Source organism: Pectinophora gossypiella, chromosome 10, assembly GCF_024362695.1.
Source record: "Pectinophora gossypiella chromosome 10, ilPecGoss1.1, whole genome shotgun sequence".
Taxonomy (NCBI): domain Eukaryota; kingdom Metazoa; phylum Arthropoda; class Insecta; order Lepidoptera; family Gelechiidae; genus Pectinophora; species Pectinophora gossypiella.
Genome location: NC_065413.1, coordinates 15,388,635 through 15,407,716, shown reverse-complemented (window position 1 = coordinate 15,407,716; position 19,082 = coordinate 15,388,635). Strand labels below are relative to the sequence as shown.

The 19,082-nt window shown below is 39.3% G+C and overlaps 1 protein-coding gene across 1 annotated transcript in view; it reads right to left on the bottom strand.

Moving 5' to 3' along the window:
* Positions 1-18,689, bottom strand: part of LOC126369943 (synaptic vesicle glycoprotein 2B-like) — a 37,369-nt gene extending 18,680 nt beyond the window's left edge. The window contains exons 1-3 of the mRNA XM_050014544.1: positions 18,540-18,689; positions 11,838-11,918; positions 3,105-3,266 (exon numbers count right to left, since the gene is read on the bottom strand). Of these exons, the coding sequence (XP_049870501.1) occupies positions 3,105-3,266; positions 11,838-11,918; positions 18,540-18,573 (277 nt within the window). The 5' untranslated portion in view covers positions 18,574-18,689. The remainder of the gene's footprint in view (positions 1-3,104; positions 3,267-11,837; positions 11,919-18,539) is intronic.
* Between the last annotated feature and the right edge of the window lie 393 nt (positions 18,690-19,082).

Below are 19,082 nucleotides of genomic sequence, written 5' to 3'. Positions count from 1 at the left end.
CCTCTCTTCTTCCCGCCAAAACCTTCACCTCCCGATACGACACGACCTGCACCTTCTCTTTTATTTGTTTCATAAATGTTATCCTAGGTCTACCCCTTCCTCTCTTCCCTTCAATTTTTCCTTCTATAATGTTTGTTATAAATGAATCGTGTCGTATTTAGTAATCAGACTTTCATAATTTATCTTTGATATAGGAAACTACCCAATCGTTGTACTTAGCCCTTATTGATTCTAGTACGTCGTCTGTATGTGGCTAGTCGATCGATTCAGTTTTAAAAAGAAGTGGGTGTGTGGTGCCGGTGTTTACTCAAGTGGCTTGATAGGATGGTCATAGGATTCTTAATGAAGAAGTGCTAGAAAAACCAAAAGAAAAGAAACAAACATTAAAAGATATATATGAGTGAAGAGGCAAGATGATTACCTTAATAAGACACGACGAATTTATTAAAAACGTTGTAGAAGGGAACAAAGAAGGAAAGAAAGGAAGGGGAAGACCAAGAAGAGCTTACATGGAACAGATTAAAGAGAAGGTAAACGTCATATCTTATATGGAAGTCAAAGAATTGGCTTTTGATAGGCAAGAAATTGAAGAATGCTACAATAACAAAATCGTGGTGATGGTAGACATCTCTGCCTACCTCTTCGGGGATATAGGCGTGATGCTATGTTATGTTATTTCTACTATGGTAAACATGATATTTCACAGACAGACAAACATACATGGTTCATGTAAGAAGATAATTGTTTTGCCAAAACATCGATATGTTTATTGATCGAATTGTTCGATATATTACGCAATAACAGGACTATGTTAATTTATTAGGCCGGGTTTCCACTGACGCGGAGATGGGCGGAGAACAGCGGAGATGTGCGGATTTGACCAATCACAGCGTTCGAGAGAGCGAAAAACGAAGACGCTCCGTCACTTTCTCTCTCACGGTGATTGGTGGTATATTATACAGGGTGTTAGTGACATCGTAACGAATACTGAAAGGGATGATTCAGACCATGATTCTGAGTTAATATCAAGTGGAATTTTCCGTCGCAAAATTCATGTTATTTTTTTAGTTTTTTTAAATTATTTTCAATTCTATACTTTTGCGATCGAAAATTCCACTTGATATTAACTCAGAATAATCAGCTGAATCATCCCTCTCAGTATTCGTTACGATGTCACTTACACCCCATACAAGTACATACAGTAGCCATACAAGTAGGTATGGGTGTTAGTGACCCTGTAACGAATACTGAAGGGGATGATTCGGATCATGATTCTGAGTCGATATCAAGTGGAATTTCCTGTCGGAGAAGTCATGAAAATTTTAGAGCTTATTTAAATTATTTTCCGTTCCATACTTTTGCGACGGAAAATTCCACTTGATATCAACTCAGAATTATGGCCTGAATCATCCCTCAAAGTTTTCGTTACGATATCACTAACACCCTGTATATATTTATTTGCATGTATTCTATTGGTAAAATTGTACTTTATTGGTAATAAGTTGTACTTATAGTTTGTACCCGCAATCATTAAATATATTTTTGTTACATTTTTCCTCACCTTATGGTTGTCTGGAAGAAATTGCTTTAAGCGATAAGGCCGCCATTTGCCATGTACTTAATTAAGAGACTTTTTGTAATTATTTCTTTTTATTTTGGTGCAATGAAGTGTATTTGTATTGTATTGTATTGGTCGATTGCTGCATATCTCCGCTCCTCTCCGCCCAGCTCCGCGTTAATGGAAACAGCCTAATGCTGTGTCAGGATCGTAGTAAGTGGGATTCCGTGGTCTCTGTCTACCCCCACAGGAAATAGGCGTGTTCTTATGTATGTGTTAATTTATTGCGTTACTAATACTAGCCGTGGTAGCCCAGTTGGTCCCCGATACTGACCCCGCCGGCGTGGTCGACGATTTCCCTCATTCAGCGCTTATCGCTATCGACCCACTAGGGTCGACTAATTCTTTCAAATATTTTTCCTCTCAGACGACGCCCTGAGCCGAGGTTCGCGCCCAACTGGGCACCCTCAGGCCTGTTGTCTTAAACTTTGTACCGGGTGAGAGCCTTCAGCGCTCTCCATTTGTCCGGCCAAGTAGTTAATGCCATCTGCGGCAAATCTACAATAAGTCACGTCAAAAAAAAAAGTTGCCCAGTTGGTAGAACGCTTGCCTCTCACTTTGAGATCGGAGGTTCGAATCCAACGCATAAACCAATGATTGTCGAATTTGTTTTCGAATTCCTGTTTAGATCAGTATTGATTATCACGTGTTCAGCGGTGAAGGTAAACATCATGAGGAAACCTACATTCCCGAGAAATGCATTTTCGGAGGTATGTGACCTAACCTGTATTGGGCTGGCTTTCCCTTCGCGGGTTGGAAGGTCAGACAATCGCTTCTGTAAAAAACCGGACCTGTCAAATCTTCAGATGGTCACAATTTTATGTATGAGGATCTCATGATCCACCAAGTGTTTTTTGTTTTTTTTTTTGACGTGACTTATTGTAGATTTACCGCAGATGGCATTAACTACTTGGCCGGAACCAAGTGTATGGCACGCAAAAACTTACAAGAAATGAGATAATCACACATCACACATCACCAGCCCATTAACGTCCCCACTGCTGGGGCACGGGCCTTCCCTATGGATGGATAGGGAGATCGGGCCTTAAACCACCACGCGGGCCCACTGCGGATTGGTGGTTATTAACGACTGCTAATGCAGCCGGGACCAACGGCTTTACGTGCCTTCCGAAGCACGGAGGAGCTCGAGATGAAAACTTTTTTTTTTTGTGGTCACCCATCCTATGACCGGCCTTTGCGAAAGTTGCTTTACTTCAACAATCGTAGACCGAGCGCGTTTACCGCTGCGCCACCGAGCTCCTCCAAAATAATGTTAAAGAAATGAATAAGTATACAATATTATAATTATTTCAATTGATAACATTCAATGTCAATAACGAATGTCAACATGATTAAATAAATATATCAATTAATTATTAGATGATGATGATGCTATTGATTCTCCTACCATCAGAATCCGAGTGATCGTATCGTAAGAATAAGATCGCTGTTGCTTGCTTGCAAATAAAAACACCTCCGTACTCACCGCTCATAAAAGCCATGTTGATCAGCCCCGTGAGATACGTTGACAGCTCGAGCTCACACCGCGCCGCCGGCAGCACGTATGACATCACACAGTTCTCCACCCCAGTCGTGAAGAATGCGCACGCGCAAGCCCCAAGCGCGCTGCGGCTAAAGTGGCCGTAACCTGGGGAATTGAAATAAGCTGGTAAATTCATCATTGACCATCATGTGTATATCCCACATTGTTGTTAATTATTATTAATTCTGGAAACTATAGGTCTAAGCTAATTAGGTACCATCATGTAACACTTTTATGTAAAGGACCGTTTGTTTTTTAATAAACATAAAAGAAATATTCCCGAAGAGGTAAAAAGATGTGTACAGTTTAAACGTTTAAACCATAGATTTACTACTACCTAACATAGCGACGTTAACAGCACTTTACCTCAATGCGCGATTAGGCGCCGAACTGGCAACACGGGGAAGTGCGTGGTAAAAACTTGCAAAAATAGAAGCTCAAAGCGAAAAAAGAAGGTTCGACGCCATGGCGACGCGACGCCAACCCTGCTGCCGAACGCCGAGCGTACGCGGCGCTGGCGTCGCGACGCCGTGGCGTTGATGTCGTATAGACGTCGCGCAGACGCTGAAATAACGATGACGCTCGAAATACGCTAGTATGGGGGCTCTCTAAGGTGCGATGCGGGTATTTAATTCATCTTACGTTGGATGTACTACTACCCCAATTGGGATATAACATTGCATTGTGTGAGGGGCCGGTGAACACGTGTGTTTGCAGTGTGTGCTGTTACTGTGTTTGTGTGTGTGTATTTTTTAATTGTATTAAATTAAAAATTAATTGTATTTATTTAATCGTATTATATTTAATTTATTTCATTATAATTTAATTTATTATTACTGTAATTGATATGGACACTGTCTGGAATAATTTTTGCTTTTTTATAACCGTGCGCTGTTGACAGGAAATACATCCGTATTATGATTATTTGAAAATACATTTTACGTGGTTTTCAATATAAGGCGAAGATACATAAGTACATGATATATAACAAACCCACAACAATAAGTCGATCAATTCTCTGGCAATAAAACTCTCTGCCATTAACCACAGTATGGTACTTGCCATAACTTGTCACTAAACTGTATGGCGATTTTATTGTTTGTCGTCTTACTGTGCTACTGGGCTGCACCCGCATTTTTCCATCAAACATAACTTGCTATCATGATATCACTAGCTTTTTAGGGCGCTTACCATCGACATTTTACGGTCTCCGTGGTCCAGGTGTTGAGCGTTAGGGTCACTATCATCCACACGATAGAAGAAGAGAAGTGTAAAATGTGTGAGAGACAATAACATAACATAAACATAAATAGCCTATAAACGTCCCACTGCTGTGCACAGGCCTCCTCTCAATCAACCGGAGGGGGTATGGAGCATACTCCACCACGCTGCTCCACTGCGGGTTGGTGGAGATGTTTTTACGGCTAATAGCCGGGACCAACGGCTTAACGTGCCCTCCGAGGCACGGAATCAACTTACTTTTTCGGACTATCAGGTGATTCAAACCTGAAAAGTCCTTACCAAACAAAGGACAGTCTCACAAAGTGATTTCGACAATGTCCCCATCGGGAATCGAACCCGGACCTCCAGATCGTGAGCCTAACGCTCTTACCACTAGACCTCGGAGGCTGTTAGACCAGGAGGCTGTTAGAGAGACAATAAACTTTTCAAATGTTACTTTATGTGGTTGTTTAATTAAAATACCAGCGCACCAATATAAGAACAAAGACTAGACTGCCACAGACATTTCAAAACACCTCGTTAAACACAGACACTACACATTGACGTTATCGTACACGCGCATCTGAGTGTGTGACGCTGACGCCATATGATTGAAGACTAAAGTAAGACCGAGGGGGTGAGGTAAACCTAGCTCGCCGCTGGTGGGGAGCGGAGAGTTGCTGTTCTATACGTATTATTCTATGACGACGACGTCCTTGGTCTGTAATCGCACTTTATACCCACGACTTTGTTACTTAAAATCAAAACTTACTTAAAATTTTTAATAATATTTTATAAGCAACTAGCATTATATATATTTATTCAATTATTTTGTCATCGTTACTGTAGTTTCACTTTGTTATATAGTTTTTAATATTAAGATAGTAGCGTTATTTTTATTGTTTAAGTCAGCGTCTTTGTACTGTCTTAGGCATCTGTGCATGTCCTTAAACCTTTGCAGTGCGCTTAAGTTTTAAGTTTTAATATTTTTATACTGTTTTATATAGGTGGAAACCTGTTATTGGCTTAGTTTTTAAATATGATTTTCTTTTTGCTATAGTTGTTAAGAGCTGTTGGTCTCCCAAATTATTATTATTATTATTATTAGCCTATATGATCCCACTGCTGAGCAAAGGCCAAATAAAAAATAAATAAGGTCTCCCAAATATAAAATAAAAAAAATAAATAAATAAATAAATAAAAACTACATTAATAAATATCGCATTTTCAATTGCATTTTCTTTAGTCTTCGTTATATAATATATTTATGTTTATATCAAATATTATTAGTTACATATTCAATATTATAATGTACAAGATGTACTTATCTATTATTAGTTACACTTTAAGTTCATTTAGTTGTATGCTATTATAACCATGTATAAATGTACCTAGTGTTCTTCTATCGTGTGGGTTGTGAGGTGGATTACCAAACCCCATCAACCCTGGCGTCAGGGTTACTATTGAGCCGCCAAAGGCTCCTGTAAAGACTGCTTACTTACATCAGTAGTAACCGGGACCAACAGCTTAACGTGCTTTCCCAAGCATGGACATCTTACTTTCGGACAATCAGGTGATCATCCTGTAATGTCCTAACGAGTTTAAATGTAGTAACTGTTGTTGAGTTAATAAATAAAGAATGAATGAATGAGTAGTGAATAAATAAAGAAGATGGTAGATGTGATTAACACGTCTATATAATAACGTCCTAACAGTTTTTCATTCCAGGATGTGAAAAACCTTTTAACAGTAAGTACTTACTTTATAACTTAACAATTGTACCTTTTCTTCCACGATGGACAATCGTGTTTTAAACTAGAAACTAACATACTGAGGATATGCAGAGTACTGATCATACTTAGCCATTATGAATGGATGTTTTTCATAACACCATCCAAGATGCGTCGTAGTAATAATATTTTGATAATACCAAAATAATACTTAAGAGCCAGTAGTTATATAACGTTTTTTTAGTTTTAATTATTTTATAAAATTTGCATTTATCATCAAGGGCCTCCGTAGTCTAGTGGTTAGAGCGTTGCACTCACGATCTGGAGGTCCGGGTTCGATTTCCGATGGGGATACCTATTATTGAAATCGCTTTGTCAGACTGTCGTTTGTTTGACAAGGCCATTTTAGGCTTGAATCACCTGATTATCTGAAAAAGTAAGATGATTTCGTGCTTCGGAGGGCACGTTAAGCCATTGCTCCCGTCTAAAAGCCGTAAAAAATCACCTTAACCAACCCCGAGGAGCAGTGTGGTGGAGCATGTTTCATATCCCCTTCGGTTGATTGAGGGGAGGCCTGTGCCCCGCAGTGGGACGTAATAGGTTGTTTATTTTATGTATATTAAGGTATTTATCATACATTGACGTACTAATATAACTTCCAAGGATTTTTGAACTTACAAACAGAAAATTAAGTCAAAAAAAAACTGACTCGGACAGGACTTGAACCCCCAGCTCTTGTCAAGCCGAGACTGGCGTGTTAACCATTACACCAGCGGGTCCTCCTCCTGTCCATGTGAATGCGTTTTTTTTTCTTAATTAATAATAATCATCATCATAAATTTAAGAGCCACGCTCTTGTCGGTGTAGCATTTTCCATTCCAGTCTATCAAAGGCCAATTCCTTGACTTCCCTATAAGACACGACGTTAACCTTTTCTTTAATCTGTTCCATGTAAGCTCTTCTTGGTCTTCCCCTTCCTCTCTTTCCTTCTAGCTTTCCTTCTATGATGTTTTTAATGAATTCGTCGTGTCTCATTAGGTGTCCAATCATCTTGCCTCTTCTGTCCTCAATAATTCTCAGTATTTGTCTCTTTTCCCTTACTCTTAGTAATAATAATAATAATTCGAATAAAATATATGCAATAACTAGTACCTAAATGGGTCAATTATATACCTAATTTAATATTATAAAATGCTTGATTGTATTCCTCTAATAATTTAATAACTTGTAATGTACATCTACATTGATATAAAATATGTGTTGCTGTTGCTGTTTCTTGTCATTTCTTCTCCTCAGCCGTAATACCTTGCGAAATGACGTAGATTCTTCTTCTTGTCGTTTCGATGGCATTCAGATTTTTCCAGCCCAGTATTTTGTCACCCGGATAGTATTTTCGGTGGCGTTCATCAGCTCTCCTCGCGTACAGGTATCAGGGCACGCGGGGCAAGATGTCAGGTGAGCCATAGTCTGTGGCGTAACACCACACACGCAGCTCAGGTCCGATCCGTTGAGAAAACCCCACCTGGACAGGTTATCTTTACTTCGGCCAACCTGTGTGCGGAATCTATTTAAAGATTTCCAGGTCGGCATTGGCAACTCATAACCCGGTGGAAGGATCTCCGAGAAGGGGACAAATGGAGTAGGTACCGTCGCGACGTAGATTCAAAAATTGACCCTCAACAAATTCTTCTTCTATCGTGTGGGTTGTGAGGTGGAGTACAGGCATGAGCAATATAATGTACCCACTTTACGACTCTGTCGCACTAACATATTTGACATTTAGTGAGACTTACAGTTCAATTTGTCAAAAAAAGTTAATGTGACATGGTACCAAAGTGGGTACATATTAATGCTCGTGACCGTACCAACCTCATCTCATCATCAACCCTGGTGTCAGGGTTACTATTGAGCCGCCAAAGGCCCCTGACACGGCTCATGTAACGAGTACTTACTTACATCAGTAAGTAGTAACCGGGACCAACGGCTTAACGTGCCTTCCGAAGCACGGATCATCTTACTATCGGACAATCAGGTGATCAGCCTGTAATGTCCAAACTAGGGACCACAAAGTAATTTTTGTGATAGCAAATTTATCCATGATAACTATGTTGAATAAATGATTCTGATATGATTTGATTTGACAGGTCACGCGTACACACACTAACACCACTCGCAAGCACGTACAAAACACGCACGGCGTCGATTAAAAAAAAATGCTTCGTCAGCTGTTAGAAATATTCCCTTATCTTTTATTTTATGCATTTATCACGTGCTTAAACTAAATACTTGTATGAATGTTTATTCTAAGATTTGTACAGGTCAAAGATACATCGATTAAAATGATTATTTGATATGATAATGGTGCTAATTCCTGTAAATACCATCTAATTTTATTTTAAGTTATATCTGTCATTTTCTTATCCGCCGAGAAGGAAAGGGACGGGCAATCGACAAGCATACAATTTATGGAACACACGTCAATTTTATGCACAAATCTAAAACGGCCGTCTAAAAATTTTACATCAGTCAATAACCCGACACAGTTAAGTAGACAGCACGTCAAACGGATTGCATACCAGCGACGTACCTTTTTGATTCGCCCGGGCTATTCATTCATTTACTCATTCTTCCTAAAATTAAGAGCTGTGAATCATCCGTCCCTTTCCTTTTCGACGGATATGAAAATGACGGATATAACTTAAAATAAAATTAGGCGGTGTCTGCAGGAATCGGGGCCTATAACTATGTTGAACGGCCTCCATGATCCAGTGGTTTGGCCCCTGACTTGACTCATGTAACAATTACTTATTTACATCAGTAAGCCATAACCAGGACCAACAGCTTAACGTGCCTTCCGAAGCACGGATCATCTTATTTTCGCACAATCAGGTGATCAGCCTGTAATGTCCTAACCAAACTAGGGATCACAAAGTGATTTCTGTGATATGTCCCCACCGGGATTCGAACCCGGGACCCCCGGATTGTGAGTCCAACGTTTAACCACTGGACCACAGCGGCACACGGTGAGAATAAGATTTTTGTATTCAGTGTGTGTAATTAAAACACATAATAACGGGTTCTTACCGCGTTTAAATGGGGATATGAGACTCCCGATATTTCGACACTGTTGCAAGTGCCATGATCACGGGATGACTGATGAGATTGTGTGTGTTTCAGTGTGTGTGTGTGTGTGTGTGTGTGGTACCTAACACTTCATAAACACATATATTAACTGGCTCTGCCCACCTAATTAGGAATTGAGGCAGTGAGTTTATAACTGAGTGCTGAGGGCTCTCATCCGGTACGAAAAATAAGACTGGACAGAGGGTGACCAGTTGCCTATGAACCTCGGCTCAAGAGGATTACAGATTCAGATGTGGTAGTAGTTTTACAGCTAGTTACATAAATGTAATTTAATTTTTGACGTTCAAAAGGCGCTAACTTTGTAAGCCAATTTTGAAAAAATAAATAATTTTGTTTTTTTTTTTTAATTTTACAGTTAAAAGAATTAATAGACTTTAGTGGGTTGATTGCATTAAGCGCTGAATGACAAAAAACCTAAATTAGTGCGATGCTACTTGTATACACCATAAAGCCGCCTTTAAATATTTTGCAGCAACTTTACAAGATGTTTACCCATTGTTACAAGCAAGTTACAAGTGCGTTTTGTTACCATTACATAATAACCATGTAATGTTCGATAATTCAGAAATACAAATCGTAACCACACTGAGAAGTTGAAATGTTTCATAACATAACATAAATATAAACAGCCTTTACACGTCCCACTGCTGGGCACAGGCCTCTCCTCAATCAAAGGAAGGGTTATGGAGCATACTCCACCACGCTGCTTCACTGCGGGTTGGTATAGTCGCCTTTTCAATAAGGTAAATGGAAATAAAATAGTTAAATGAAATAGGGGAAATGTTTCAATACGGTATATTACTAGATCAAAGATAAATGCTAATGTAGAAACAGAAGCCAGTTTATGGTGCTCCATAATCAAATCAATCAGTTTTTTGTATTACCAAAGAATTCAAATTAAGAACATTTAATTTAAAAACTTAAATTTAATCTTACCGGCCAGTAGCACACATCACAGTTCCTACTCTTGGGCATTTTGCTTTTAAATATCGTTAAAAAGTCAGTATAGGACAATCAAAAGTATCTCATTTTTCTTTTCTTTTTTTAAATACTGTCCTGTGACGTCATCAATAAAAGCGGCGACTTTCAAACTAGTCAAATCAGTTACTATTTACTAAACGTCAAAACACGCAAATACTGAAAAAGCAACCTGAAAAAACGTGACAATATGTCGCACTTATTATTACATATTTCTTTAAACTGTTAAATAGAAAAAAGAAAACTTTTTTGTCACCTTTAGATCTGCATTTATTAAGTATTAATAAGAATTTCACCATTTTTTTTTGACCTAGGAAACTACCCAATCTTTCAGAAATAAAATTCGGAAATAAGTCGAAAAGTAAAATGAAATTGATTTTTGATCATCTTAGACTGGCTTCTATTTCTAGATTAGCATTTTATAATTTATCTTGGGCCCAGTCAAATACCCTATTTCCGATGATTAGCTGAACTGAATCCACTGTATAAGAAGACCAGGTGTATGCTCAATAATATGACAGGCCGCCATTGCTGGTCCTTTGATGACGTAAGTGTTACCACTGTGTTACCATTAAATTGGTATCTCCAACATTCCAAGGACGTAAATTTTATTATTGAAAACTAAGCGAATTACTGACTAATGTATTTAATTACTGTTACTTATCACATATATAAAAATCATTAAAACTGTAAGTAAGTAAATCTTTTACTAAAAGTTCATAATTTCCTTGCAAAGTAAATATAAAAACATTGGTCGTGGGTAATTTATTTTTTACGAAATGGCAACGCAGGGTGGGATGACGTCAGCTGGGCTAACCTTGAAATGGTAGCTGTCACTTTTGAACATACCAGCGGGCTTAGCACCGTAAGCGCGCGACTCTTTCTCGCCTCGACATACGTCACCCGTCACTCTCTCACAGTACTGCACAGAAAAAGACAGATGATCTCTGTCGCAGCGAGAAAGAGTCGCGTGGTTACGGTGCTAAGCCCGCCGGTTTTCTTATACCATGGCTGTTAGCTGAACCTATCTACAAGCTATCTAGGAATAGATAGGCTGTAGGTACAGTTAGCTAACGGGACTCAAGGATTGGCTCCGTTGGACATTTGTGATTAATGAGTGTAGGTCAATGCCCGGCGTGCCTGCAGCTATGTGTCTGGGTAGAACCATAGAATAAGGAGTAGAACTAAATATCATATACTTAGAGGTAATCAATAAGGGCGACGTACTATACAAAGTGTTAGCGATGCACTATACATGGTGTTAGTGACATCGTAACGAATACTGAGGAGGATGATTCAGACCATGATTCTGAGTTGATATCAAGTGAATTTTCGTATCAGAAAATTCATGAAAAATTTTGTGTTATTTTTTAAATTATTTTATGTTTCATACTTTGGCGACGGAAAATTCCACTTTCGGATAAATATGAATTAAAAAATTAAAAAAAATAGAATAAAAATTTTAATTTTATGATTAAATTATTTATACCAACACGGCATACAGAAAGCTCGGTGAGGTGTGTGTACTTAGTTCATCTTGCCATGGATGTACCTCTGACTACCCCATTGGAATTTAGTCGTGAGCTTATGTTATGTTACAAACCAGCTATGTCGAGTGCAGTCTCGTAGTCGGTGACCTCCTGCGCGTGCGCATCCTGTGGTTCGGCCGCCCCTCGGTGTGCGGCTGTTGGCAAATATAACAAAAACAATTAGTTATATCGACTATCATACATAACATAACATAAACAGCGTTTATGAGTCCCACTGCTGGGCACAAGCCAAGCTCATCAGAAATCGAAGGCAGCATGGCTACAGTGGAGCAGCATGATGGAGTATGCTCCATACTCTTACTTCTACTAAAAACAAAAAAAAAAACTAATAATTTTGTGCGCCGCAAGGCAAACATGAAGAACCTATAATGTGAACACTGTCATCTGTATTTATATTACTCATGTTTAAGCAAATAAAATATTATCTTTATCTGATATCGACAATCATGGGCTAATGTCTACATTATCAATAAGGGTGGTTTCTTTTTAATCGGGTATTTGACTAGGTCATAGATAAATTAGAAAATGCTAATCTAGAAATAAAAGCCAGTCTACAATGACCGAAAATGAATATCATTTGACTTTTCGAATTTAATTTTCGAATTAAATAATAATGAATACGACGTTCGACCGTTTTTATTGATGACGTCACAAGACAGTATTTCCATACTGCTAAGAAAACTTTCGTTTTGACGTTTCGTAAAAAGTATCTCAATTGACTAGGTTGTCAAGTAAGTAACTCCACCACCACCTTATGGTCATTTCGACAAACATCCGTCTTGCTTTTTTGTAATTGTTTTAGTGGAAATTTGATATGATGTTGTTGTCTTTTCTTGTGTGTGGCGTCCTTTTATAATAAACTTTTTCTATTCTATTTTTTTTTTTTTTTGACGTGACTTATTGTAGATTTGCCGCAGATGGCATTAACTACTTGGCCGGACAAATGGGGAGCGCTGAAGGCTCTCACCCGGTACAACGTTTAAGACAACAGGCCTGAGGGTGCCCAGTTGGGCGCGAACCTCGGCTCAGGGCGTCGTCTGAGAGGAAAAATATTTGAAAGAATTAATCGACCCTAGTGGGTCGATAGCGATAAGCGCTGAATGAGGGAAATCGTCGACCACGCCGGCGGGGTCGGTATCGGGGACCTGAAGATTCTATTCTATTCTAACTCATATTTATAGAGGTAGATTCAAGTCATGTTCAAGGACGTTTCTTTTTTCTTTCAAGTCGGTGGTTAACTCGTCCCAAAACAAACTTGTCTCAATAGGACGAGTCGACACGTTCAATAATCCTGAGAGTTTGCTCACCACGGCATACGACCACGGCTATCACCTAAACATCGCTATTCGGAAGAATTTCAGAGAAATATTTTCTTGTTTCATACTTTTTAGAGTGCGATTTTTCCGTAATCAGATTTTAGATATTAAACTCGTATTTTTACCCGACTGCAGCGAAGCAAAAAGGAATTTTATTTTTACATTTTTCCTCGCGTCATGGTTGTCGGGAAGAAATCGTTTTTAAGGGATAAGGCCGCCATTTTCCACGTACCTAGCTAAGAGTCTTTTGTAATTATTTATTTATATTTTGGTACAATAAAGTATATTTGTATTTGTATTTAAGGAGGAATATTTATGGGAGGAGTTGTTCACTGGCTTATAGTTTGCATAGACTAAGCTGATAGAATCTACAGAGTTGACCAAGTGGTTAATTTAATGCCATACGCGGCAAATATACTTACCCTTAATTTTCTATAAGTTACGTACGCCGTAATTGTCATATACATATATTAGTCACAATACCGTAACGGTGTAAATGTAATCATGTTTTAATGTATGTGAAGTACAGCTACTTTATAAATAAATATACAAAAGTCACAAAAATACCTTAATTTACTTAATACCTAAATTTTCGATATTTTGTCATTATTGTTTTTTTTATTGAAATTTGGGTTCTATACAGCTTAAAGCACAATATGGAATTGAAAATAATTAAAAACAAAACTCAAAATTTAATGAATTTTGCGACGGAAAATTCCACTAGATATTAACTCAGAATCGTGGTCTGAATCATCCCTCTCAGTATTTGTTACGATGTCACTAACACCCTGTATACGTACATACATAAGATCACGCCCATTTCCCGTTGGGGTAGGCAGAGAGCACGGAATTCCCCTTATTACGATCCTGACACACTTATCGCTTCTTCTACTCTCATCAAAGTTACGTTACGTTACGTTAGTTAGTCTAAGTTCTCAATAAAGTTAGTACTTCTAATGAGGCCTTTCTTTAAAATATAGTTGGCTCGATCATTTTAGACGGCGATACGGCTCACCACCTATCACGTTGGTCTAACAGTCGCTGATATGCGGGTACTTAGTTCATCTTGCCATGGATGTCCTCTACCCTTTTGGGATATAGGCGTTTTCTTAGGCTATGTTGATCAAGCCTTTCCTTAAAACATACTGGATTGGATCGCATCAAGTAACATGTAAAATATCACTAGAAGTTTATCGGTTTTAATTGGCATGCACTACTAGGTCGAAAGTCATTTAATCTTATTACTTTCACTTTAACTACCTATTCACACTAAAGTGCTTAAATAATAAAAAAGAAAAAAATGAATTAAGAATTGATAATATCAAAGATGGCTACCGTGATTACTCAGAGGAAACGTGTCACGTGTCGGCTGACGACTCTAAAATAAAATTCGAATACAGTGGTTCGAATTTTGAAATTCGATTTTAATTTTTCAAATTAATATTTGGCTCGACGCGACGGTAAATAAAAATAAAGTGAGAAGAAAGAGGTGGGAAAGGCCCTAACGCGCATTTTGTATGAGAACCGTCGCCGGTTCAAATCCACTCTTTTCTACTACTCCTCCTATAAACAGATAATTAAGGTAGCTCTCACATTCTAATTTAAGAGCCACTCTCTTGTCGGTGTAGCATTCCTCTCCATGTTACTTTTTAGGGAAAAATAAGACCCTCCCTCTTGCCTTCTGTTCGACGACATAATATGACGATAGCTCTACTGCTTCTCAAATTTCATTTTATTATATATTCCACATACTTTTCGTAAGACACTCCATATATATATATATTTGATAAATATCCGATCAAAGGAAGGTTTTTAGTTTTCCTGTCTCTAGCCATAGAGGCAGCCAATCAGCTCGCGACACCAAACACTTCCGGTCCCCGATACCGACCCCGCCGGCGTGGTCGACGATTTCCCTCATTCAGCGCTTATCGCTATCGACCCACTAGGGTCGATTAATTCTTTCAAATATTTTTCCTCTCAGACGACGCCCTGAGCCGAGGTTCGCGCCCAACTGGGCACCCTCAGGCCTGTTGTCTTAAACGTTGTACCGGGTGAGAGCCTTCAGCGCTCCCCATTTGTCCGGCCAAGTAGTTAATACCATCTGCGGCAAATCTACAATAAGTCACGTCAAAAAAAAAATAGTTTTCCTGTGATAAGAATCTCCTTGCATGACATGCACAAGACGACCGATATAATATACTACAAATTCTATAGCCATACTTTTCGTAAGATACTGCAAACAATTTTTTTTTTTGATAAATATCCGATCATACTAAGGTTTTTGAGGAGCTCGGTGGCGCAGCGGCTAACGCGCTTGGTCTGCGATTGTTGAAGTTAAGCAACTTTCGCAAAGGACGGTCATAGGATGGGTGACCACAAAAAAAGTTTTCATCTCGAGCTCCTCCGTGCTTCGGAAGGCACGTTAAGCCGTAGGTCTCGGCTGCATTAGCAGTCGTTAATAACCATCAATGAGCACTGGGCCCGCGTGATAGTTTAAGGCCCGATCTCCCTATCCATCCATAGGGAAGGCCCGTGCCCCAGCAGTGGGGACGTTAATGGGCCGATGATGACTAAGGTTTTTAGTTTTCCTGTGACAGGATCTCTTTGCATGACATGCACAAAACGACCGATATACAATCACGGAGTTGCGTGGGTCGTAAAGTTTGCGGACGAGTGGAGTGCAAAATTGAAGTAAGAACTATTTGCTTATACTTGTATGGCGCGCGTTTCACGCTCGCTTGACCCTTCCAACCTGTATCTTCTATTCCTCGGGAACCCCATCTATCTCCTAGCATCATTCAGCGTTATCGCGTTTTTACAGAGTTCGGTCAGGGTTACCATAACCTTGTTCCTTGTATCCGCCGGCGGGGTCGCAACTATGTGCAATTTCGTGCCCGTGTCCCCGGGGGACATTGCGGCATTCTTCGTCTTCTATCGTGTGGGTTGTGAGGTGAATTATCAACCTCATCAACCCTGGTGTCAGGGTTATTATTGATCCGCCAAAGGCTGACATGGCTCATGTAACGCCAGTACATCAGTAAGTAGTATCCGGGAGCGACAGTTTAACGTGCCTTCCGAAGCAAGGATCATCTTACTTTTTGGACAATCAGGTGATCGGCCTGTAGTGTCCTAAGCAAACTAGGGATCACAAAGTGATTTTTATGATATGTCCCCACCGGGATTTGAACCCGGGACTTCCGGATCGTGAGCCCAACGCTAAACCACTGGACCACGGAGGCCGTTGGCCGATGGCCTATGGCGGCATTGACGATCATCCTTCGGTTTTAATGGATATTCCTGGTGTCTTTCCCGGGGAGTCCACATAACTCCGGACGGCGTGGTATGCGTAACGCATTTCCTAACGTTTAAAAAAAGGGTTACCTAACCTAAAGATTTCACAGTTCCGTATTTGCAGAAGCGACTAACTGTCTGACCTTCCAACTCGAAGGCGTCGGTCTCCGTGGTGTAGTGGTTGAGCTTTGGACTCACGATCCTGAGGCCTCGGGTTCAAATCCCGTTAGGGACATAATCACAAAATCACTTTATTCTAACTAGTTTGGTTTGGACATTGCAGACTGATCACCTGATTGTCCGAAAATAAGATGATCCGTGCTTCGGAAGGCACGTTAAGCAGTCCCGGCTACTGTTTACTTATGTAAGTATGTAGTTGTTACATGAGCCATTTGAGGGGTCTTCCACACAACCCACACGAGAGCAGAAGACCCGGAAACCAGCCCAATACAGGTTAGGTCACCTCTGAAAACACAGTTCTCAGACATGTGGCTAAATTTCCAGTATCTACACTATTACCCCGACACCAGGGTTGATGAGGTTGGTCATTGACCTCACAACCAACACGAAAGAAGACTACACCATATCCATCTTAACCCTCTACCGCATGGGAAGTCATTGTTGGCTGGTGAACTTTATTTTTTTTTACCTACTTAACGTTTTAATAAAATCGATTACATTTAATAAGCATATTAGAATAGAATAGAATAGAAATAGTTTATTACAAAAGGGCGCCACACACAAAAATCAAATTTCCACTAAACAATTACAAAAAAAAAGCAAGACAGATGTTTGTCGAAATGATCATAAGGTGGTGGTGGACGTCCTGAGATAAAAGGGTCACTCAATATTCATGAATCTTAATGCACATGAAGCCATTTCTGACTTTCAGATATTTTTTAAAGTACTTAATACATAAAAATAAAAAGACACTATATTGTTTAATTACACTAAATAAAACAACTTGCCACCAAGATTATTTTTTTCTTTCATAGTTATTAATTCATGCAGTAGACTGTTAAAGTAACATAGTTAGTTACAAAAAGAAAAGAGCAATAGAAATTACAATAACGGACTTTTCAGGCTACGTTATCAAAAAAATATATACCTAAATCGCTCTCTAAAAAATGCCTTCGAATTTCATGGGTAACAGACATAACGCATCTTTTATCTTGTTTTGGATACAAAATGACGACCCTTCTTATTACCAAGTGAGGCCGGCTTTTCTGATAGCTAGGGGGTTGAAATGGCCATATCGCAGCAATTCATCTCATCATCATCATTGGCCACAGCATCTATCGTAGATGATTGTTGCAGCACTTGTGAGTCTACGGGTTCCCGCAGCGCCGCCGATGGCTATAGAGCCCTATAGCAGCGCGGCATTTCTTGCCACATCGTTTGCACACAAAACGCGACTCCTCAGGAGGTGGTATAGCACGACGAAGACTTTTTTGCTTCAGGTTTTCCAGCCAGTCATCGTCATGTCTTGAAGTCCCGACAACGACCCACGACTACGACGACGACTTGACGACTTGACGTTTGCTCATATAAAAGTAAGTGCGCAATGCAAACAAATGTAAAAATAGCAATATTGCATTCTTGGATGAATTGCATCGATGTGGCCATTTTAAGGCCCCTGGTGGCTCTGCGCGCCTTGTTAGACATGAGGAATGGGTGTATATGTATATCTATGTATAATATTGTCTAGTTATTGACGTTACTAAATAAAAAAGTAGTAAATTTGTCTCGGAAAAAGAACTTACACTGTGTAAGTTCACGAAAACATAGTACTTAAGATCACGACTATACCAAATGCGGTTGTCAGAGATACATCCATCGCTGCAAGTGCTCTACATCGAATGGTAAAAACTTTAAAAAGCACCTACTAATACAAAAGTTTCGACGAATTAAAACTGTGTGCAAATAGGTACCTACCTAATACCTAGTTGCTAAAACAATTTACTTTTTATTTTATAATTAATTGGAAGTTTAATAAAAAGTACCCCGTTAATTAACTCTATCGCACAGTGCAACTGGTCAATCGATATCACACTTTCCACCAACTTTTTCTCCTTTTGCAAACAACGTTTACTGCCAATTCCAAACCAATTTAAAATAAATAAAAAGAAAATTAAAAAGTAAACTTACGGGAAGTCGTCTTTGGCGCCACTTTACACACCATTTTCTTTTTTTATTAAAAAACTAACTAACTTTAAATCCACAACATGGACGGCGGCATTCGAATTCCGAGTTTGAATTTTCCAAGATGGCGGGACGACCCGCGCAACTCGGGCGACGCGCGACGTACAACTGGGGACATCGCCATTGTAGTGCATAGTGCTAAGAACGCGCAGAAATGGCGCGATTTCAGTTACAGTTGGCCTTACTTAAGTACTTTTTTTTGGTCGTTCTATACATCAGGGACGGAAAAAAGAGTTGAAAGTGTAGTTTTTAGGGCCTGTTCATGTCGGCTGTGGGATTAATTCGTGTCTAACGCGGTAAGCATTAAAGAAACTTTTCACTGTGAAGTTAGCCATTTTATCTAAGATTACCATACCAATACCAAGTGTGGCTGCAAGTTGTTTTTGACGTATTGAGAATTGTAGGTAGTTTAGATGGATGATTGGCAACTGCCTAGGTATTTCTAAATAAATGAAACACAATTTCCATACGTAAATCAAGTTATGCAGT